This window comes from Girardinichthys multiradiatus, chromosome 6, assembly GCF_021462225.1.
Source record: "Girardinichthys multiradiatus isolate DD_20200921_A chromosome 6, DD_fGirMul_XY1, whole genome shotgun sequence".
Taxonomy (NCBI): domain Eukaryota; kingdom Metazoa; phylum Chordata; class Actinopteri; order Cyprinodontiformes; family Goodeidae; genus Girardinichthys; species Girardinichthys multiradiatus.
The window spans coordinates 29444965-29468215 of record NC_061799.1 but is presented as its reverse complement, the minus strand read 5'-3'; the positions used below and the strand labels follow the sequence as shown (position 1 = coordinate 29468215).

General features: G+C 39.1%; 1 protein-coding gene across 1 annotated transcript in view; it reads left to right on the top strand.

Annotated features, from left to right (window-relative positions):
• The window catches only part of egfra (epidermal growth factor receptor a (erythroblastic leukemia viral (v-erb-b) oncogene homolog, avian)), a 62762-nt gene that overhangs the window by 14861 nt on the left and 24650 nt on the right, over positions 1–23251 (top strand). The window contains exon 2 of the mRNA XM_047367286.1: positions 14064–14215. Within this exon, the coding sequence (XP_047223242.1) occupies positions 14064–14215 (152 nt within the window). The remainder of the gene's footprint in view (positions 1–14063; positions 14216–23251) is intronic.

The window sequence follows — 23251 nt, the reverse complement described above, 5'->3', positions numbered from 1 at the left end:
AAAGCAGCAGCTGCATTACTGCAGATGAGGCCTTGATCCCTCAGGTTGAGGGTTCAAATCCAACTCAAGCCACCAGTTTGCAATGTGCCATTTGGCAAGACACTTAATGCCAAGTAGCCTACTGAGCTGCTCATTAGTTTATAAATGTGTGAGTGTTTTCATTGTGAGTGGGTGAATGAGACCCTCTGGTCTAAAGTTAGTGTAAAACATAGTGTAACAGCTTCATGGTGTGTTTGCCATTTACTGACCTGTGACCTGAAGGTAACAATCCACCTTTTTCTGGTGGAGTCATCTATTGATAGAATATACTGCTAGTTTTATCACACCATCATACTTTATAGATGGAGATAATCTTAAAAGTTGAATGGGAGATTTCCCCCTGACATCTCCTTCCTGTTTTTATAAAGATTAAAGCAGTCTCACGTGAGAGCTCCAGTTATATCAAAATAATTTTCTTTGGAGGCAGACTTTGCATTTGAGACAATTTCTTTACCATTGGTAAACACATCTGATGTGCTCCAGCTGAGAAACTGAACATTTAATTATAGTCTTGACATTGGAAATAGTGTTTGATGAACCGGTCACACTGAGAATAGAATAATTCGATTTTGCCAATCATCAATTATTCCATATCTGATGTAAGATTCGATCGGTAAAAATGGCAATAAGAGCTGAACGTTTTTCCTCAGGATAGACAAATTGGTGCCTTTTAACCTTGATTGATGCCTTGATTTGGACTTGAGAAGCTTTAGTGTTGCAGAGGTTTTAAATTCCTTGCCTGCACTGTCTGCCTACTTCATGGAAGATTCACTGTTTATTTCATAAGTACTTCATCCAAGCCAGGGTCCTTGTGTTCAGAAGTGTAACTGATAGTGAGAAAAAGGGTTTTGTCTGCCAGGTCTCTTGCCTTTGATGACTGACAAAAAGCAGCCCAGCCTTCACTTGAGCTAAATGTCTCAGTGTGATTGTAGTTGAGGGGGTGGCCTTGAAACAACAACCCTCCTCAGTCATAATTATCTTAAACAAGCTTTAGACATTATTGTGGTAATGTGCTAGCCATGTGAGATGTGCCCTTTTTGTTTGCTGTTTTTGGTCATGAGCAGCATATCAACTGACACATTAACAATGGATGCAGTCTGAGCTGTCGGCTTTGGGTTGAGGTGTCAGCCGCAAAACCAGTACAGCCTTCTGTCAGTCTGTGTTTTTCACTCTGCAGTCTAATATGTTTGCTTTTTAGAGATACTCTGCGAATTTTAACAGAGCTCCCCAGGGGCAAACATGCTTGGCAGTATTACCCTGTAGCATTTCAAATATTTTAGTTTTATGTGTCATCAGTGTGTGTCTCCAAGCTTTTCCAGTTCCTATTAAATCGGTCATGGTTTCAGTGAGAACAACAAAACATGTAACACAAAACTACTCCAAGGCATTAGAAATTATGCAATGTTCTCCTCTCTGTATAATCTTAATCCTTGAGCTCTATCGGTTCCCGATTCTTGGCCTCTGCCTGAATCCAAGAGGAAGGATTTACTCATCGGTGGATTTAACGCCTCACTGATGTGCAAAGCTTTTGCTTAAAATGGTGAGTAACATCTGAGCAACAGAATAAGGCCTAATAACTCAAACCCCGGGCTTTTGTGATATATTCCTTTTATGGGGTCACTTTGACTTACTTTAGACATGACTAAGGTATTAACTAACAGCCTTGTTGGCAAGCAACGCTGCAAAACATTGGTTAGATCTACACAGAAAGGGACCTGTCAGTTATCAGGCTAAAAATAAGAAGCTCTTGAGTAGAATGGCTACCTCAAAGACCGTCTATCTCTTATGTTTAGTTGAAGTGAGAGTTATATTCCCTTCATGTTCGGGTGCTCCAGCTTCACCCCGATGCTCCATGTTGGGAATGCTTAAACCACCAGGGAATTCCCGAATTACAGCTGCATTCTCCTGCAAGAATAACGTGTAAAATGTGTGGGTCTATGCACTCTTGTGGTTGGCGACTTTTTTTCTCTGCCTCTTTCCCTCTGCTCTTCTTTTAAAGGCATGGCTCACTGATGGTTGCTGTAAGGAGAGTTTAAGGGGTTGGGGGGGTTGTAGAGTCTCAGTGTTGAGTTAGGAGCAGCATGCTTGCCGTCTACTCCCTTTCCAGTCTTCCTCTCAGGCTTCCTGTGGGAATGAAGAGGAGTTTAGCTTTAACAGAGGAAGGAGTAAAAGAAAAAAAATGACAAGTGTTTGTTAAAGGAGGGTTGTCTTGGCTGGAATGGACTTGAATGGGGAGAATGTCTGGACGTTAAAGAGGAAGTGGTTGAATGTTGGAAGAATGGTGGTTGCTTTATTGGACTTTCAATGTGGCTTGAGTTGTGAATTAAGAGGAACAGCAGGGGGATTGTATGGTGATTTTTGCAGAACAATAATGGACTTTCCAGCAGAGAATGATGGAGAAGGTTTTGATTAAAAACTTGATTATTTAGGCCAGGGAAATTCAACGGCGCGGGGGCCGATGGCATCCCACTGAAGGATTTTGTGTGGCCCCCAACTGCAGTTCAAGAAAAATACAAATTTGGCCTGCCAGTACAGGTGGTTGATGGAGATGAACAATTTTTCACTTGTTAGAGCAAGAGTTTTACTGGAAAAAATAACATCATCTTAAAATATAAAGGGTTTGGTATAATGCAAAGTATTTATCCTTTATTGGCATGTTTTGTGCTTTCATTTTAATTCAGTTGCAAACAAAACCTAAAACATCCAGCTAATTTTTCTACAAAGCAGACTTGTGTGACCCCATTTATTCGATTTTGATGTACACAATCAGCGGTTTTGAAGAAAGACTGACCCATATCCTATTCTTTTTGCTGAAAAAACTGAATCTTTTTACCAGACCAACTATGTAGAAAACAGTTAGGACATTGTAACCCTTCTATTAAGGCAAACCAGTGAGACTGTTTGTATGTTTCAAATATACAATAATTTTCAGATAATGTTCTTCAAAAAACATTTTGTAGTTGAAGTTTTTTCTTTTAAATATTGCATGATTAGTTTACTTTCAAGCTGGAGAAGAAAAAAAATGTAGTTTTTTTTTTGTCTTTTAAGTAAAAAAAAAAAAAACGCTCAGTCACATCATCTGCCAAGTCACGTCTTTATTGACTCTTTTTTTTTATTATCATTCATTTAATAATTCATATAATACTTTTGCATTTCAAGCTGACCAGATGAAAATAGCCAGCGCGCACAGATTTTTTTTTGTGAAGGCTTGATCCAGGATTTTTGGGTTCATGCAGATATTTTCCAGTCTTACTTGAATAGTTAGTTAGTTAGTTAGTTAGTTAGTTAGTTAGTTAACAGCCTTTCTTTGTATTGTATTTTACAATACAAAGAAATACAGTCAATGGCATTTACCATGTTTATATTACCATAATTACCCTCAGTTTTGTAGACCTGCTAAATCTATATACAGACTGCTGAGAGGAATGAAGAAGGGGGCTGCATTTTGGGTAGGAAATATTGTAATATGGTCTGGAAAGCTTCTGCTGCCAGCAACAAAACTGCATCATAAGTGTGTAATTTTATTAGCTTATGTGCCGCAAACAGTGATGAGTGAACTGTTTGCATGTAAAACTGAAACCAGTTGCACCAAACAGCTCATTAAAATATTTGTTTGCTGTTTTACTCAATTTGAGTAAAAATATATGATTTTTTCTAACCACTTTTTAATGACTATTAGAACGTAGCACCTTTAGTGACATTAGCTCACTAAGAACAATGGGGGATCTGCTTTTTCTTTACAGTTTGAATATTCCTACCTCATGCCACAGGCTGCCAGGATTTCCAGATCCCGTGTGCTAATTGGTCAACAGTGCGTGGAAGTCAAAATAAAACAAAATAAGGCAACATTTTGTAATCCAGTTATTGAGTTTCTGTCGAAGCTACTTGTTGTCCCTCTGTGGAGCTCCAGAGTTGTCTACTCTATTTTTACTCCTAGGTTCCAACATTTCTTCCACCAATTAGCAGAAAACACGTGGGCAACATCTGCTTTGTGTTTTGTTCCTGTCAACACATATATCTCTGAAGAAGCTCTTCAGCGGAGTTCCCTCTGTAACACCAGACTGCCCCATGTCCGTAACAGCCCTTACTTACTTGTGTTTTAAGTGGTCGGATAAATAAAAAAAAAGGTCTAATATATTTGAAACATCTGTTTATATAAAACTATTGAGATTTCTATACATATTTTAATATTTAATGTTTTGGCTGTGAGCTTAAACTTGGCTGTGAGCTTAAACTTGGCTGTGAGCTTAAACTTTCAGAGTAAAATTTGCCAAAATATGCCTTGCAGGTACAGAGGACCATGGAGTCAGGATCTGTGGACAGATTTTTGGCTTTGGTCAGATATCCGATTTAAGATTGACTTCATGATTGGGTCTTGACACTGATAATGTATCGGGTTGGACCCAGCACTGTTTTTGCAACTTGAAAAACGAAATCCTGTTGATAACACTGCTTAATATGTAAATGCTCCAGGTTTAAATATCTGTTCTCTTGTCTTCTTCTGAATGGTTTTGTTAAACAGGTAAAGCCAAAATTATAATCAGTTGCACCAGTTGGTATTTTTCTGTAACGTTTATTAGAACTGACCTCACATGAAAACCAACGTTATTGGTGGAGAAAACTTGGGCTTCCGGTTGGTGTTTCCCTTACTCCGGTTCATAAAAGTGCAGTCAGTTATGTTTTAACAGTGTGTCACTCATGGATTATTGTGGGAGCAAGTTAAACTTTGAAAAGCAGGTGCAGTGCACTTTATTCTCAGCAAAGAAAGACTGGTCAGTTGTGCAAACCTCCTGTAAATCCACTCCACTGCAGTTATAGAGACTTCTCAGACAATTAAAGGTCACTGGTTTGCCTCCCTGACCTTCCAAGATAATAGTAGCCCAAGAAAAGTGAATAATGATTTTCTTTCATAGCTGTGGTGACCTTAAGCAAGACATCAGATCACACAATTGCGTCCTGGATGCTGCCAATAAGTTGCTTAATGTTCACTTTCTCTTGTGTGTGCGTTCTTAATTGCTAGGTGCTTGTAAAGTATACCCATTCTTAGAGTTCAGTTTCCTGTGTGTGTGAATATCATGTGAGCAAAAACAATACTTTTATGTTCTGATCTTTCTGGCACAAATTAGAACAAAATCTAAAGAAATTGTTATGAACATTGGTAGTGAAAACATGTCTGCAACTGTGTTGCTGAGACCATTGCATGTTCTTGTGGAAGCCAAACCTTATTTAATTTTGCTTTTCCTGATGTTTTCATATCATCAAGAAATCAGTGTCATTGCAAGGGGTCAATGAAGAACAACAATGGATTGTTAAAGTTCCAAATTAGATTTTCCTGCCACAGTAAAACTTTGTTGGTGGTCAAAATGCAAAGAACGAACAGATTTACAGTGCCTTGGGAAGGAATGAGTACATTTGAAAGCCACTGTAGTTACTGACACTTAACCAGCTCTGTAACTTTTGAAAAGATGCAACTGTGGCCTCCCTGGCTGTTTAAAAACTGCAGTATGGAATATGGTGTGAGTGAGTATACATCCAGTTTTTTCCTGTGTTTGTACTGAACCTAAATTCACGGTTTCCTCGCTCTGAGGCTGAGAGTAAACACCACGACGGCTGCAGCCACAGGTATCTGGAGTGTCTCAGTGACCGTAAAGAGCACTCATTACAAGTAGAGAATAAACACAAGCCTTTTTGGTCTTTATTTGGTCACTTTGCTGAGCTTTCCACAGACTAAACTTCACTGAGCTCAAGCTGAGGCAGAGCCTGCAAGTGTCATCTTAGAGGTTTTAAATGTTTAGAGGACACGTGACGTAATGATGCTTCGTTTGCATCACTGCTGGTCTCAAGGGAAAGGTCAGTCATGTTCATGCGTCAAGTGTGATGCTTTACACCCCACTTTCCACTGTTTGACCCCACGGCTGCTGTCCCGTTCCCACATCTACAACTCTCTTAGCTGAATCACAAACCACACCGGATTCGTCTTTTTTTTAATATCTTTTGGGTCTCTTTTTTTTCTCTCACTCGCTAGGTGGCTTTCTCGACTGACCCCTGTGCCAAGACCAACTTCCCGAGATGTCAGGGGGACTTTTGTTGTTGCATTTAGAGAGGATGGGGGCGGAGGGGAGGTATCCTCAAGTCTTTAGGAAGGGATCTGTCTTTCTTTTCAGAGGCCACAAGATGTTTTCACTAAGGGAAGAGTGCATCTCCCATACAAAGGAAGATGGCATTTCCCCTGATCAGTGAGCAGGAAATCAGGAAATTTTTACTTCTAACTGAAAAATGTGCATATACAACTGTATTTTTAGAGTTTACGTGTGCCACTGGTTTTAGCTTTAAGTGACATTTGATCTCTTATGTCCTCCTGAATATATGAAAACATTTGAGCAGCAAGTACGAACTGAATGAGAATCAAGGAAGTCGGCTTTAGAAGATTTACGTCCCCCAAAGTCTGGAGGTTTGGGAACAAGAGGCAACCCACAGGAGCCTCAACTTTAAATCAATGAAAGCAGATTGCTCTTGTTTTTTGCTCTGCTTATCTCCACCCCCATAGTCTGCACTGCCAAAAATAGAGAAAAGGACTTGACCATAATTTACCTTTTAATACTGGAATGCATCTTGGCATCGATCTTTTAACAGCAGAAGAACACTGCAGATTGGGTTGTGCAAGATTCTTTGGTGTAATGCTGTTGACTTGGAGAGAAAAGTAAACAAGTCGTGTCAGTTAGCAAAGTTACTCCTCTTTAATCGCGTATGAGTTTTCAGATAATGCAGTCCCCTGGTTCTGAAGAGGGCTTAATTAAATTAGACTTAGTGAATGAGAGGAAGCGAAAGTGGCAGGACCATTTCTCCTGCCTCTGTAAGAGATTCACAGTTGCCCAGGACAAGGCAACCCTAGATGCTTAAATAAAAAGGCAAGCAGGCTTCTTTTCTCATTTCTGAAAGATGTTTTACCTCTAATCCAAAAGGATTCTGATCATTGGTTGGAAGTAACAGAGTTTTAAGCCATTGACAGTTACAGTTATTGGGTCAAATGAGTCACTGAATCACCTGTGCCTTGCAAGTTGTTTTGGTCTTTGTCACTTTTGGGATGCTTCCTAATGAGACTGATCATTTGTTTTAGTGAATTGTTCTAAGTCTGAAACGTACATTGCTGGTCAGTAGGGCACATCTGCTCATCACCTACTTAAATCTCAAAATAATTTTGGGCTTTGAATGATGAATTTGAAGTGTCCAGTTTTTTCGAGGTGGCAGTTATACAGGAAACTTCAGTTAGTTTTAAAGTTTGAATTTATTTCGGTTTTTTTATCTTTAATCCAAATAGGCAAAATTCTACATGCAGGCTCAAATATATTCCCACATCTCCCTATTATTTGGTTGCATCTCCCTCAGCAAGAGGCCACTCTCACATTTTGTAGTCATCATGGTTCTAGCTGGATAGATCTCTCTTCTTGTAAGAAATATTAGAGCTCATTTGAATTTGTTGGTTTCCCATCTCAGATCTGGCTTTTAAGCATATACTATAAATTGTCAACAAGGTTGAGATCTTGCCCTTTTATTAAGCTAATATGAGCCTTTTTTTTATTCCCAAACCAGGTTGGATGTGTGATTGAGATCATTGTTCTGTTCGTACACTTATATCCAAGTTTTAACTGTATAGCTGTTAATTTGAGGTGAAGTAGAAAGATATGATGGTAATCTTTCTTCTTCATTATTCCATACAATTTGTGCAATGCACAAGTGCCACAAGCAGCAAAACAACCCCTCAGGAGGATACTACATCACCATGTTTGAGAGGTATTACAATGTTATTAGGTTTGAAGGCCTAGCCTTGACTCTTCTAAGCATTCTTCTCGTCATTGTGACCGAAAAACAGAATTCTTGTCTCATCTGACCATAAAACGTTTCGCCCCAAGACACTGACAAATTAGACGGCTGCACATTTCAGTCATGCTCCTTTCTTGGACTTGCATTATTGTTGATAGGGACACTGGAGTTCCTTCGTCTTCCAGTTTATAATCAACTTGAGCCTTGATGGTCTCTGGGTTGCTCTTGAACATGCTAGCCAATTTCCTTTTGTCACAGGAAACAGTTTTGGTTTTTCTGGGTGTTCTGATAAAACAATGGTGGAAAAACACACCTCAAAACATATTTTGAAATGAATAAAATAATGCTTCAGAAATGGCCTTAATCTAAGCCCTATAAATATTTATGGGCTTAACAACCTAGTCTGTATAAAGAAACCATCCAGTTTAAATAAGCTAATCCAGTCATCAAATATCTTAGCAGAACTACAACGCTTCCCTGAATCTTGCTAAGAAACATTTAAACAAGTATTAGTGGGGGTGCATGTATATGTTTAAAGTAAAGCTGCACTGCGTATCAAATCAAAATTGTCGTTGGATTTCAATGCGTGGTAAGCTGTTGGATGGAATATCAGACAGGCATTAAAACGCAAACGATATATTTGCCGTGTAGGAAGACTTTCCCTGGCCTTGATGTACAAAGCTAATATAGATTTTAGTCGACGAAATGCTTAAGAGGTAGGGACATTTTGATGATGGATAGAGGGAGTAAAAACAATAGGATATTCAAAGTCAGTATTGCCATTGTAATTACCAAATACTATGCTACATTGTTTTCTAATATTGAGTAGCCCTAAATTTTAACCTATATGCATAATTGTGACCCTGTGTGGAGGAGAGAATATCCACAATAAATTCAGAGTACTAACTTAAATTTTGCTTTTTAAAATTCATTCAAGGTGTTTGTTGCATAATCATTGCATCCCCCTATAAAGAACATTCCAAAAGCATAGTACAAACCATGATCAGGACATTTTAAATTACTCTTGCTCTTTTATCTGTCCCATGAATCAGAAAATAAAGATATTATGCCCCAAAATACCAAATTACAAATTAGTGAGATTGTTTCAACACAAATATCAAAATTATTTTCAACAGTTTTTTTTTTTATGTGTAAGAAACTGCTGCATTTTTCTTGGAGAATATGCAACTCGATTTTACCCAACACCTGCCCACTCACATTGTAAAGTGTTTATAGATCCAGATACCTCATCTGGGTTGTTGCAAGTACATATTTTACAATTGTAAGACAGCAGTGTAGAGTGGGAAAACTTTTATTACAGTTAACTTTGAAACCATGAGTCAGAAAATGCATCTGTTCATAGTAAATCTTTATTTTGATCTGAACAACACATCTGACTGGTTCTAAGACTGGGCCTTTCCAAGCGTTGATGATGTCATTCTGAAGAAAACCTGGACAGGCTTGCTCATACCAGGAACTGGAATACATTTTTCGTTATAAGCACATGTGCAATATCGGACTGATTGAAAAAGTTGACTAATTATCTCAAATGATAATCCCAAGCAGTTTCTGTAGCTGCGGAGACTCCATAGCCTAGGGAAACAAATATCTACCCACACACCCTTGACTTCCAGCACTAGTCCCTAAGTAAACATCAAAAGCATGATATGCAGCCACGCATTGCAGCAAGCTTACATGACTAATGATTGGGGTTTATTGACTATTGTTGAGCTCTGACTGAGAGCTGATCAGTGCAGCTCAATCCAGGGAACTGTTTGCGCTGCAGACGGGGCTGCACACACATGCAAGCAAACACACCCATGCACACACTCATGCATGAAGCACTGAGGCAGAAATACTGCAGACCTGCCACTCCTTGCTGCAGCTCTCACGTCCTGGACAATTTAGTGACGACAGTACAGCTGAAGTGAGTGAAGCAATCCGTAATTGGTCTTTGTCACAGTATCTGTTGCGTCACTGAAAACTCCACCCTTCCCTGTTTCCACCATACAAGTTTTAGCTCACAGGGTTTTATTACATTTGAGTCAGATTATGTGGAAGAACAGAGTTCTCAGAGAGCAAACATCGTTTTATTCACTACCTATTGTTTGTCTTTTCTTTCATAATGGTAGTTTGCAAATTGTGCAAGCATTTATAAGCATTTCAGCTCATATAAATTTGAGAAAGACTGGTTTGAGAAAGACTGTGTTGTTAAAGAAAACATTTTACTAAATTTTAACTGATCCCATTTCTGTCTAATGTGCTGCAGCCGAATGAGGAAGTCAGTTCATGGTTGTGGAATACCAGGTCATTCACCACCTGCAGCTCAGTTATGAAACCAACGAATGGACAAGCTGAGTGTTTACTGTGGCTATACGCCTCCGAACTTGAGCAAAAATCTGTTTTTTTTCTTACGTCCTGGATTGGGACTCAAAGTGTGAGCTTCCGTAAGAGGAAGTCTTCGGCACCTTAAGTCACCTGTTTCAGTTGACCATTAAAGCTCATCATAGCTGTTACAGAGGTATTTTTACCCCTCAGAACAACTACAGCTGCCTGGTCTAGTTATTCTAGTTACCTGGGAACATCTGGTTCAGAACTAAACAAAGTGAGGCAGCATTGAGTTTCTATGCTCCTCAGCTCTGTAACAAAGTCCCTAAAAACCTCAAGCCTCCCTGAAGAAAAACTCCCTGAAGACATGCAGAATCTGTTGGCTCCTTTAGGCTAGGACTGAAAACATTTTTGTTTACCTCAGCTTTGGATCTAAGAATCTGACTAATCAGCTGTTTTACCTCCATCACTGATGATTAATTAAAGCATACAATTAAGGAATAAATTTACACATTAACATTTGTTTCTTTGTATGCAATGCCTAATTCTTCATGTGTTGTGGTCATTCTTTGAGCAAAGCTTAAAGAATTTTGTCATTTTAATAATATTACCTTAGATTCCTGGTGTAGCACTTTAGATCATCTTGTAAATGGTGAACCATAAATGATGTTTAAATGTGTATATATATATATATATACACATTGTATATCATGACCTGTATTTAGAAATGTGCATTTTGTGTGCTCAAACATTCACAGCTGATGAATCTACAGGTCCTTCTCAAAATATTAGCATATTGTGATAAAGTTCATTATTTTCCATAATGTCATGATGAAAATTTAACATTCATATATTTTAGATTAATTGCACACTAACTGAAATATTTCAGGTATTTCATTGTCTTAATACGGATGATTTTGGCATACAGCTCATGAAAACCCAAAATTCCTCTCACAAAATTAGCATATCATTAAAAGGGTCTCTAAACGAGCTATGAACCTAATCATCTGAATCAACGAGTTAACTCTAAACACCTGCAAAAGATTCCTGAGGCCTTTAAAACTCCCAGCCTGGTTCATCACTCAAAACCCCAATCATGGGTAAGACTGCCGACCTGACTGCTGTCCAGAAGGCCACTATTGACACCCTCAAGCAAGAGGGTAAGACACAGAAAGAAATTTCTGAACGAATAGGCTGTTCCCAGAGTGCTGTATCAAGGCACCTCAGTGGGAAGTCTGTGGGAAGGAAAACGTGTGGCAGAAAACGCTGCACATCGAGAAGAGGTGACCGGACCCTGAGGAAGATTGTGGAGAAGGGCCGATTCCAGACCTTGGGGGACCTGCGGAAGCAGTGGACTGAGTCTGGAGTAGAAACATCCAGAGCCACCGTGCACAGGTGTGTGCAGGAAATGGGCTACAGGTGCCGCATTCCCCAGGTCAAGCCACTTTTGAACCAGAAACAGCGGCAGAAGCGCCTGACCTGGGCTAAAGAGAAGCAGCACTGGACTGTTGCTCAGTGGTCCAAAGTACTTTTTTCGGATGAAAGCAAATTCTGCATGTCATTCAGAAATCAAGGTGCCAGAGTCTGGAGGAAGACTGGGGAGAAGGAAATGCCAAAATGCCAGAAGTCCAGTGTCAAGTACCCACAGTCAGTGATGGTCTGGGGTGCCGTGTCAGCTGCTGGTGTTGGTCCACTGTGTTTTATCAAGGGCAGGGTCAATGCAGCTAGCTATCAGGAGATTTTGGAGCACTTCATGCTTCCATCTGCTGAAAAGCTTTATGGAGATGAAGATTTCATTTTTCAGCACAACCTGGCACCTGCTCACAGTGCCAAAACCACTGGTAAATGGTTTACTGACCATGGTATCACTGTGCTCAATTGGCCTGCCAACTCTCCTGACCTGAACCACATAGAGAATCTGTGGGATATTGTGAAGAGAACGTTGAGAGACTCAAGACCCAACACTCTGGATGAGCTAAAGGCCGCTATCGAAGCATCCTGGGCCTCCATAAGACCTCAGCAGTGCCACAGGCTGATTGTCTCCATGCCACCCCGCATTGAAGCAGTCATTTCTGCAAAAGGATTCCCGACCAAGTATTGAGTGCATAACTGTACATGATTATTTGAAGGTTGACGTTTTTTGTATTAAAAACACTTTTCTTTTATTGGTCGGATGAAATATGCTAATTTTGTGAGATAGGAATTTTGGGTTTTCATGAGCTGTATGCCAAAATCATCCGTATTAAGACAATAAAAGACCTGAAATATTTCAGTTAGTGTGCAATGAATCTAAAATATATGAATGTTAAATTTTCATCATGACATTATGGAAAATAATGAACTTTATCACAATATGCTAATATTTTGAGAAGGACTTGTAAACAACCCTGTGCTTATTAGTGTTTCAAGTTTGACTAATAATTATGGGGATAATTGCATCTCACATGACTACCCTAATTAAAGCAGTCAGCTTGCCTTGGCTCATCTACTTTTGTTGCCAAGGTGTGGTGTACTGAGCTTCATGCCACTGAGATCCCCGAGGGACAACCTAATGAGGATTAAGACAAGGGAGGGCAGAAGACAGATGCTGCAGCCTAATTCTTACTGATTTGGTCGCTCCTGATGTTTTTGTGGTAAAAGAAAGGACATGATGTAATGTTGGACAATAAAATAACTGAGCTTGAAGATGGTGCATCGTTTGCAGCTGTGTCTTAGTACAATAACTTGAGCTCCATTTTTGTATGTGAAGTGAGGTGTGTCCCACAATTCAGATTGCATGCTTTGACTTTCTTAACTCTCAAGAGCAGACATGTCGAGGAATGTGTCTGGGACATGACAGTGGCCCCCTGCATTTTTAATAAACAGGAGATGGTGTTCTGGTTTTTTTTTTCTGTTTCTCTTTTAATACTCATCCTTAAAACATACGAATTCCAAAATGAGCTGCTTGGAAAAACATATATGCTTAATGAACAATATTTCTCTACATGTATGGCTGTGTGTGTCGCATGTCCGTGGAATAGATGATTCCCACCTCATTGGCCGTCAGAACCTGCATGACCCCCTCAAGATGACTGAAAACAAGTAGCAGAAAATGACATTGTTTAAAAGTAGGGCTGCAACTAACGATTATTTTTCTAATTGGTTTAATCTGTCAACGATTTTTTTCGATTAATCAATTAATAATCTGATAGAAAAGGTGCTTATAATAGCTTTTTTAATAGAATTTATGTCAATAATTGTTTAATCACAATAATCCGATTAAATTTTTCAGCCCTATTTGAAAGCTTATTTCAGAACAAGTCTCACTTGTTTGCCCCGCTTATCAATTTTACTGCATTTTTTATTATATTTTATTGTGCATCAGTAAGCAAGCCTACATTATCAGCTCATAGCTGTAATCCTGCAATCCTATTTGTGATTCCTGTGAAAGTGAAAGAGGATTGATGATTTGATTGATGTTCAAAGTTGTCATTTAGTAAGGCCAGGAATATGACCTCAAATTTTTTATTTCGTTTTCACTGAAAGTTCACATCAGGGCTGGAAATGCTTGCTACAAGTTCTTTAAACTATTTTTCACATTCTTAGGAAAGATTCAGATCTCTGCCAGAGTACACACAACCAGAGCTGGAACCTGCTGTGTCACTGAGATTTGATTTCTTTCATAGATTAACCCCAGATTGGACGTTTTCAAGTCAAATGTAGCAAAGTTATGTCTGCAAAGGCAAATTTGTACCAGTAAAGACACACACGCAAAAGGTTATAAACTGAGCCAGAGGGCTGCATTATAAGTGGATGTTTGTAAGTTTAAGAACTGCAGTGCCTTTGTGGTGATGTTCATCAAATTATCCTCTGATATTAAAAAATCTTTTTTCCAGTATGCCAAGGTTTCACCAATCGCTTGAATCTTCTGGGCTCTAAAGAGGACCACTATCTGAACATGCTGAAGACCTACAGCAATTGTACCGTTGTCCTGGAGAACTTGGAGATCACTTACGTGGAGGAGCACCGTGACCTGTCCTTCCTCAGGGTAAAAGCCTACATCCTGTTAATGGCTACATTCAAAACTAAATATTTACACACACAAACACCCATTACATACAGAAATTAAATTTGACTAAATGTTTTAGGTTTTAGGTCAGGTTTGATTAACTACACTGCTCAAAAAAATAAAGGGAACACTCAAATAACACATTCTAGATCTGTATGAATGAAATATTCTCATTTAATACTTTGTTCTGTACAAAGTTGAATGTGCTGACAACAAAATCACACAAAAATCATCAATAGAAATCAAATTTATTAACCAATGGAGGCCTGGATTTGGAGTCACGCACAACATTAAAGTGAAAAAACACACTACAGGCTGATCCAACTTTGATGTAATGTCCTTAAAACAAGTCAAAATGAGGCTCAGTATTGTGTGTGGCCTCCACGTGCCTGTATGACCTCCCTACAACACCTGGACATGCTCCTGATGAGACGGTGGATGGTCTCCTGAGGGATCTCCTCCCAGACCTGGACTAAAGCATCCGCCAACACTTGGACAATCTGTGGTGCAACGTGACGTTGGTGGATGGAGGGAGACATGATGTCCCAGATGTGCTCAATCAGATTCAGGTCTGGGGAACGGGCGGGCCAGTCCATAGCTTCAATGTCTTCATCTTGCAGGAACTGCTGACACACTCCAGCCACATGAGGTCTAGCATTGTCCTGGTTTAGGAGGAACCCAGGGCCAACCGCACCAGAATATGGTCTCACAAGGGGTCTGAGGATCTCATCTCGGTACCTAATGGCAGTCAGGCTACCTCTGGTGAGAACATGGAGGGCCATGCAGCCCTCCAAAGAAATGCCACCCCACACCATTACTGACCCACTGCCAAACCAGTCATGCTGAAGGATGTTGCAGGCAGCAGATCGCTCTCCATGGTGTCTCCAGACTCTATCACATCTGTCACATGTGCTCAGTGTGAACCTGCTTTGATCTGTGAAGAGCACAGGGCGCCAGTGGCAAATTTGCCAATCCTGGTGTTCTCTGGCAAATGCCAAGCATCCTGCATGGTGTTGGGCTGTGAGCACAACCCCCATTTGTGGATGTCGGGCCCTCATACCATCCTCATAGAGTCAGTTTCTAACTGTTTGTGCAGACACATGTACACTTGTGGCCTACTGGAGGTCATTTTGCAGGGCTCTGGTAGTGCTCCTCCTGTTCCTCTTTGCACAAAGGTGGACGTAGCAGTCCTGCTGCTGGGTTGTTGCCCTCCTATGGCCTCCTCCACGTCTCCTGGTGTACTGGGCTGTCTCCTTGTAGCGCCTCCAGGCTCTGGACACTACGCTGACAGACAGCAAACCTTCTTGCCACAGCTAGCATTGATGTGCCATCCTGGATTTGCTGCACTACCTGAGCCACTTGTGTGGGTTGTAGAGTCCGTCTCATGCTACCACGAGTGTGAAAGCACCACCAACATTCAAAAGTGACCAAAACATCAGCCAGAAAGCATCGGTACTGAGAAGTGGTCTGTGGTCCCCACCTGCAGAACCACTCCTTTATTGAGTGTGTCTTGCTAATCGCCAAAGATTTCTCCCTGTTGTCTATTCTATTTGCACAACAGCTGTGAAATTGATTGTCAATCAGTGTTGCTTCCTAAGTGGACAGTTTGATTTCACAGAGGTTTGATTTACTTGAAGTTATATTGTGTTGTTTAAGTGTTCCCTTTATTTTTTTGAGCAGTGTATATTATTTATGTTTTCACCTTGTCAAAATAAATACAGAATACAAATACAAAAATGAAACTTTTAGATTTCCTTTTGGTAGTATTGCTTTTTAAACTGCATTACTCAGGTCAAACATTTTGGGTTTCCTTCTACAAGCTTCTCACGATAATTTGCTGGAGTTTTGACTGATTTCTCCTGACAGAACTGGTGTGACTGAGTCAGGTTTGTAAGCTCCCTCGCTTTCATTCACCTTTTCAGCTCCTCCCATAAATCTTCTTTGTGACTGAGATCAGGACTTTGTGATGGCCACTCCTAAACTTTGACTAAGGCTCTTTGTAAGTAATTTAGTGGCATGTTTGGACTCCATTTGAAATGTATTCCATTTGGGATACCCATCTTGATGTTACTTCTATATTTCCACATAATGTTTCTTCCTCATGATGCCATCTTTGTTGTGAAGTGCACCAGTCCCTCCTGCAGCAAGACACCTGCACAAGATGATGCTTGACCTTGCAAAAGACCCAAGACAAAAGTAATGAGTGTATAGTCTGCAGCTCCAATTGGACTTCATGATGATCGAAGTACATGAACATTTGTATGGTTTATTCCTTGAGCAGAAGGAAGTCATGAAAACTGTCTAAGAGAAACTGCTTAGTCAATCACTTAACCTGGATGGAATTAAATTGACCTCTGATAATAAAGTAAAAACCTTGGTGTTATTTTTGACCAGGACATGTCATTTAAATCCCATATTAAACAGGTTTCTAGGATTTCCTTCTTTCATCTCCAGAACGTTGCCAAAATTAGAAATATCCTATCCAGGAGTGACGCTGAAAAACTAGTCCATGCATTTGTTACTTCAAGGCTGAACTATTGTAATTCTTTACTATCAGGATGTCAACAAAATGCAGTTAAAAGCCTTCAGCTGATTCAAAATGCTGCAGCAAGAGTTCTGACGAAAATTAAAAAGAGAAATCATATTTCTCTTATTTTAGCTTCCCTTCATTGGTTCCCTGTTAAATCCAGAATAGAATTTAAAATTCTCCTCCTCACATATAAAGCCCTTAATGATCTAGCTCCATCATACATTAGAGATTTGATTGTTCCATATGTTCCTAACAGAGCACTTCGTTCTCAGACTGCAGGTTTACTGGTGGTTCCTAGAGTCTCTAGAAGTAGAATGGGAGGCAGATTCTTTAGTTATCAGGCTCCTCTCCTGTGGAAGCAGCTCCCAGTTTTAGTCTGTGAGGCAGACACCCTGTCTACTTTTAAGGCTAGGCTTAAAACTTTCCTTTTTGATAAAGCTTATAGTTAGAGTGGCTTAGTTTATGACACCTTTCTGGAGAGGGGAATCGCCCGAGCTTCTGCTGGCAACAACTTAATGCTCACCCTCTACCGATGATCCACTTGGCCCTGTCTTTCAGTGTTTAACCCTTTCTCTCTCCTAGACATGGAAATTGACTGAGCTTTTACTGTGACTAACTCTATGTGCTCTCTTTCAGACTCTAACCTTGAAAACTGGCTCAGAGTTTATCTGTTCTTTCTTTCTAGGTGAAACGACTAAAGGAGCTACATCCATTAACATTTACTTTTCCTTCCCATAGAAAGTACTTCTGGATCAGTGCTTCTGTGTTCTTTTTGTGTCTCTGCTCTGTTCTCTCAAACCCCCAGTCAGTCGTGGCAGATGGCTGCTCACACTGAGCCTGGTTCTGCTGGAGGTTTCTTCCTGTTAAAAGGGAGTTTTTCTTCTCCGCTGTCGCTACATGCATGCTCAGTATGAGGGATTGCTGCAAAGTCAACGCCAGTGACTGTCCACTGTCTCTACATGCTCATCCAGGAGGAGTGAATGCTGCAAGTCACTGACTGGATGCAATCTGCTGGGTTTCCTTAGATAGAAAAACTTTTTATCCAACTTGAATAAAAAGCTAACTCCAACTGCACTGTTCAATTGTTAGGATTAATTGGAATGTATGTATCTGACTGTTGTGAAGAGCCTTGAGACAACATGTGTTGTGAATTGGCGCTATATAAATAAAACTGATTTGAATTGAAGAGCAGTATGGAAACCTAACAAACCAGCACTCTAAGAAAGGATTTAATAGTTTTCTGTTGTGAGTTAACATTACTTGTAGTTCACCATAATGGGAAATGCTTTTGACAGAAACCAAACTTTGTAACACTAAAATTCTGGTTGCATTCAAGTTAAAGGATGTAATTTCTGCCTCTGTTTTCAACAGCGTTGTTACTCTGATGTTCATTTGCAATGGGCCTCCCATTTCTCCAAACAACTGCATCACCAGAATGCTTTCTAAAACCAAGCCTTGCAGTGATTAAGTCTCACTTTTCTCCACATAAGCAGTCTGTTTTGTTGTGAGGGTATAACAACACTACAGCAATGAAGCTGTCGAAACTGTATTCAGAGGACACAGTCTGTCATTCTATTCAAACTATGAGTAAATCTACAGAATATTTTCTCAAAACAAGACAGCATTTGCTTTTAAAACATTACTTCAGGCTAAAACTACACATGTAGCAATTTGAAAAGAAGCTAAAATACTCACTTGGCATCTGCAGTTATATGTTCTCTGCTTCAGACACAGAAGAAACAATACAATTACCTTATAAACTTTATGTCAAAATGTGCTGTGCCTTCATCCTTCTGCTTTGGGTTATTCATTCCATTAAATCCAAGATTTTAATTGTTCCTCAGCCCAGGAGCAAAAAGTGTTTTTAACACAGATAATCTATCCTTTCTCTCTGTGTTTACCTCCATTGGACATATTACAGATAAGAGACTTCCCTCATCCTTTTCACACACAAACCCATTTATGAATGACACACAACCAGCCAATTCTGCACAGTGATTTGGGCTGTTGGAATTATAGCACTTTTGCGATTTGATACCTTTTAATACCTATATATTTTTAATATGCTTTATATTTATTTCTTTATTTGTCTGTCTTTTTAATTATTTTATCAGACATTGTAGCTGCTCCTGGAATTGTTACCAACAACATTTCATTGTGCCCAAGAATACAATGACCGTAAAGCTTCTTTTTGTCGAGAATATCTGTCTACAGCCATAGAGGGTGACAGACTATAAGATAGAGGCACAACCTTGTAATCCATTGATGGCGATGCCTCCCCAATTCAGTGGGCATTAAACAAGATAGGTCTGTATGTTTTACAAAAGTTTGTTTTAAAATAACTTAGCAACTTTGAAAAACAATATAAGTACCAAATGTGATAAATTAGAGTATTATTGAAAATGTCATTTGTTTCATATTTTTATATTATAGATTAATAACAAATAGATTGATGTTTTCAAGTCTTTTAATTGTGATGATTTTCCGCTTACAGCTAATGAAAAAAGCATTTTAATACAGAAATGTGGGCTTATTGAAAAGTATGTTTATTACCTGCTTAAAACTTGTTATATTCAAAAGGTACTTTTAATCTGACAAACAAGCGTCGTCCCATTGCATAATCTAATTTATTGAATTCAATTCAATTTCATTTCAGTTTATTTATATAGCGCCAATTCACAACACGTCGTCTCAAGGCACTTCACAAAGTCAGGTACATACATTTCAAAGAGAACAAAGAAGCACTGATCCAGGAGTACTTTCTCTGGGAAGGAAAAGTAAATGTTAATGGATGTAGCTCCTTTAGTCGTTTCACCTAGAAAGAAAGAACAGATAAACTCTGAGCCAGTTTTCAAGGTTGGAGTCTGAAAGAGAGCACATAGAGTTAGTCACAGTAAAAGCTCAGTCAGTAGCTATGTCTAGGAGAGAGAAAGGGTTAAACACTAAAAGACAGGGCCATGTGGATCATCGGTAGAGGGTGAGCATTAAGTTGTTGCCAGCAGAAGCTTGGACGATGCCCCTCTCCAGAAAGGTGTTACAGGTAGACACAGAGTCAGGCCAGTTGTACCTTTTAGGAAGAGAAAAGAGAGAGAACATAAAGTTGAAAACTGAAATAACGGTGAATAATGCAAAATTGGAGAGTAGTGTGAGAATGTAGCGAAGAGGGTGAAAGTGGTCATTATGTCCTCCAGCAGCCCAAGCCTGTAGCAGCACAACCTAAGCCACTGTAACTATAAGCTTTATTAAAAAGGAATGTTTTAAGCCTATCCTTAAAAGTAGACAGTTTGTCCATCTAGAGCCCACTGATGGTCATTGTTATACTAAAAACCACAACGAGTGGGATACCTCTCTCTGTCAGATTGACCATAACCATTGGAAAAGAGAGGGGGTCATACAGGTAGCAGAAATTGAGAGTGTGTTTGCACCTCAACCAAAACTGAGCCGGTTTAGGCCAAACCTGACTCCCCCTTACTCCATCCAACAGGGAGGGAAGAAGATGGAGGTAAAAAATAAGGAAGATAGCTCAGGATAACCTAAGCCACTCTAACTATAAGCTTTATCAAAAAGGAAAGTTTTAAGCCTAGCCTTAAAAGTAGACAGGATGTCTGCCTCACAGACTAAAACTGGGAGCTGCTTCCACAGGAGAGGAGCCTGATAACTAAAGAATCTGCCTCCCATTCTACTTCTAGAGACTCTAGGAACCACCAGTAAACCTGCAGTCTGAGAACGAAGTGCTCTGTTAGGAACATATGGAACAATCAGATCTCTGATGTATGATGGAGCTAGATCATTAAGGGCTTTATATGTGAGGAGGAGAATTTTAAATTCTATTCTGGATTTAACAGGGAGCCAATGAAGGGAAGCTAAAATAAGAGAAATATGATTTCTCTTTTTAATTTTCGTCAGAACTCTTGCTGCAGCATTTTGAATCAGCTGAAGGCTTTTAACTGCATTTTGTTGACATCCTGATAGTAAAGAATTACAATAGTTCAGCCTTGAAGTAACAAATGCATGGACTAGTTTTTCAGCGTCACTCCTGGATAGGATATTTCTAATTTTGGCAACGTTCTGGAGATGAAAGAAGGAAATCCTAGAAACCTGTTTAATATGGGATTTAAATGACATGTCCTGGTCAAAAGTAACACCAAGGTTTTTTACTTTATTATCGGAGGTCAATTTAATGCCATCCAGGTTAAGTGATTGACTAAACAGTTTCTTTTTTAAAGACTCCGGTCCAAAGACGACATCTTCTGTCTTGTCTGAATTTAGAAGCAAAAAATTTAAAGTCATCCAAGTTTTTATATCTTCAAGACGTACTTGTAGTCTATCTAACTGGTTGGGTTTATCAGGATTTATGGATAAGTAAAGCTGAGTGTCATCAGCGTAACAGTGAAAATTTATCCTATGCTGCCTGATAATTTGACCTATTGGAAGCATATATATAGTAAAGAGAATTGGCCCAAGTACTGAACCCTGTGGTACTCCACAATTAACCCTGGAGTTTAAAGATGATTTATCATTTACATGAACAAACTGGAATCTGTCAGACAAATAAAATTTAAACCAGCCTAGCGCTGTTCCCCTGATCCTTACAGAATACTCCAGCCTTTCAAGAGAATATTATGGTCGACTGTATCAAATTCAGCACTGAGATCTAACAGAACCAGAACAGACACAAGTCCATTATCTGAGGCCATAAGAATATCATTAGTGACCTTCAGCAGAGCTATTTCAGTGCTATAATGAGCTCTGAAGCCTCACTGAAACTCTTCAAACGGGTCATTGCTGTGTAAATGCTCACACATTTGATTAGCAACTATTTTCTCAAGAATGTTAGATAAGAATGGAAGATTGGATATAGGTCTGTAATTTATTAAGTCATCTCAATCAAGCGAAGGTTTCTTAAGTAAAGGTTTAATTACAGCTACCTTAAAAGCCTGTGGTACATATTAATTTATTAAAGATAGATTAATCATATCTAAAATGGGGCTGGTAATCAGAGGGAACACTTCATTGTGACTGTTTTGGCTTTAAAATATGATATATGCACCTTAAGTTGTTCATTGAGTGTTTTGAAGTTTTTCAAACAGTTTTTACTGAATCTTTGCTTTCTTCACATCTGCAGTTAGTTAAAACCTGTGGAGAACGAGTGCTTATAATGATTCATTGTGTTTGTATAGCTCTGGTTAAAACTTCGCTCAAAGATCAGCTTTACCTCCAAGATTTTGAGCACTGGGCAGATGTGTTACGGGACCACACACACTCAGGGGCTTCAGGCTTGCCCATACAAACACAGAATAACATGGAGTCAGCAGATACAATGCAGCAGTTTTAAGAAGAACCTTTTCAATGTCCCGCCTGGACCTCATTCAGTTTTCAGCAGAACTCACAAACGTATGTTTCTCTTATGGGTATTTTGAAATTCAGAAAAAGATCTCTCAGTAAAAGCTGAGGTACAAAGTGAGTCATGTTTTTGAAAGAAAATACATTTTGGTTTATTGGTGATGTAGACATTTTCACATCACAGTCAAGACATTGCTGTGTTTCTTTTGTATAATACTTGTAAATGCCATGCAGAGTTATTAGTAACATTATGTTGTTATGGAATTTATTTTTAAAATGTTGAAAAAAGTAAGGTTCTCCTTCCTTCAAAAATAATATAAAACCTTAACCTAATGTCAGACACAGATTTCCTGTGTTTCTTTGTTTTATTCTGGGAGAGTATAAAAGGATGTGCATTTATTGGATGCTTAAATTAGAGAAAAAGAAAAAAAAAACATTTCCTGCTCTAAACCTTTCCCTCAAATGTTAAAATTAGAAAGAAAACATATTTATTGACCTTGATACTTTGTTGTGAAACAGTACTCACCCCCTTAAAGATTTCTTCTGTTTGTATTTTTTTTTTTCGCACTTAAATGCTTCAGATCATCAAACACATTTTAATAGCAGACAAAGATGATCTGAGTAAACACAAAATGCAATTCTTAAATGATTGTTTTATTAGAAATAAAGGCAATCCAAAACAATTGGCCCTAGGTGAGATAAGTTAACAAAAACGAACACAGCACAGGATCCATACCATCTGTTTAAAAATAGTGCTGGTAGTTTAATGATCAGGGGCTGCCTTCTTGCCTGGACAAATTGCTGTCATCACTGTTATCTAGCAGAAAATCCTGAAAGAGAAAACCTGAGAATCAGTTCGGGACCTTATGCTCCGGGGTTGTACAATTAGACAATGATCCAAAGCAGACCAGCGAGTCCACCCCTAAACATTAAACCATCATTTGAAAACTGCTTTTTGTATTTACTGACTTATCTGTGTATGTTATTACCGTTTGTATCTGTAAAGGGGCAAATACGGTTTCAGTGTACTATACATGTACATGTAAATAAAAAATAACACCATTAATAACTATATTAGTGATCACCATTTGTTTACTTTTATTGATGTAGCTGAAAAACCCTGAATTAGCAGACCATTAATG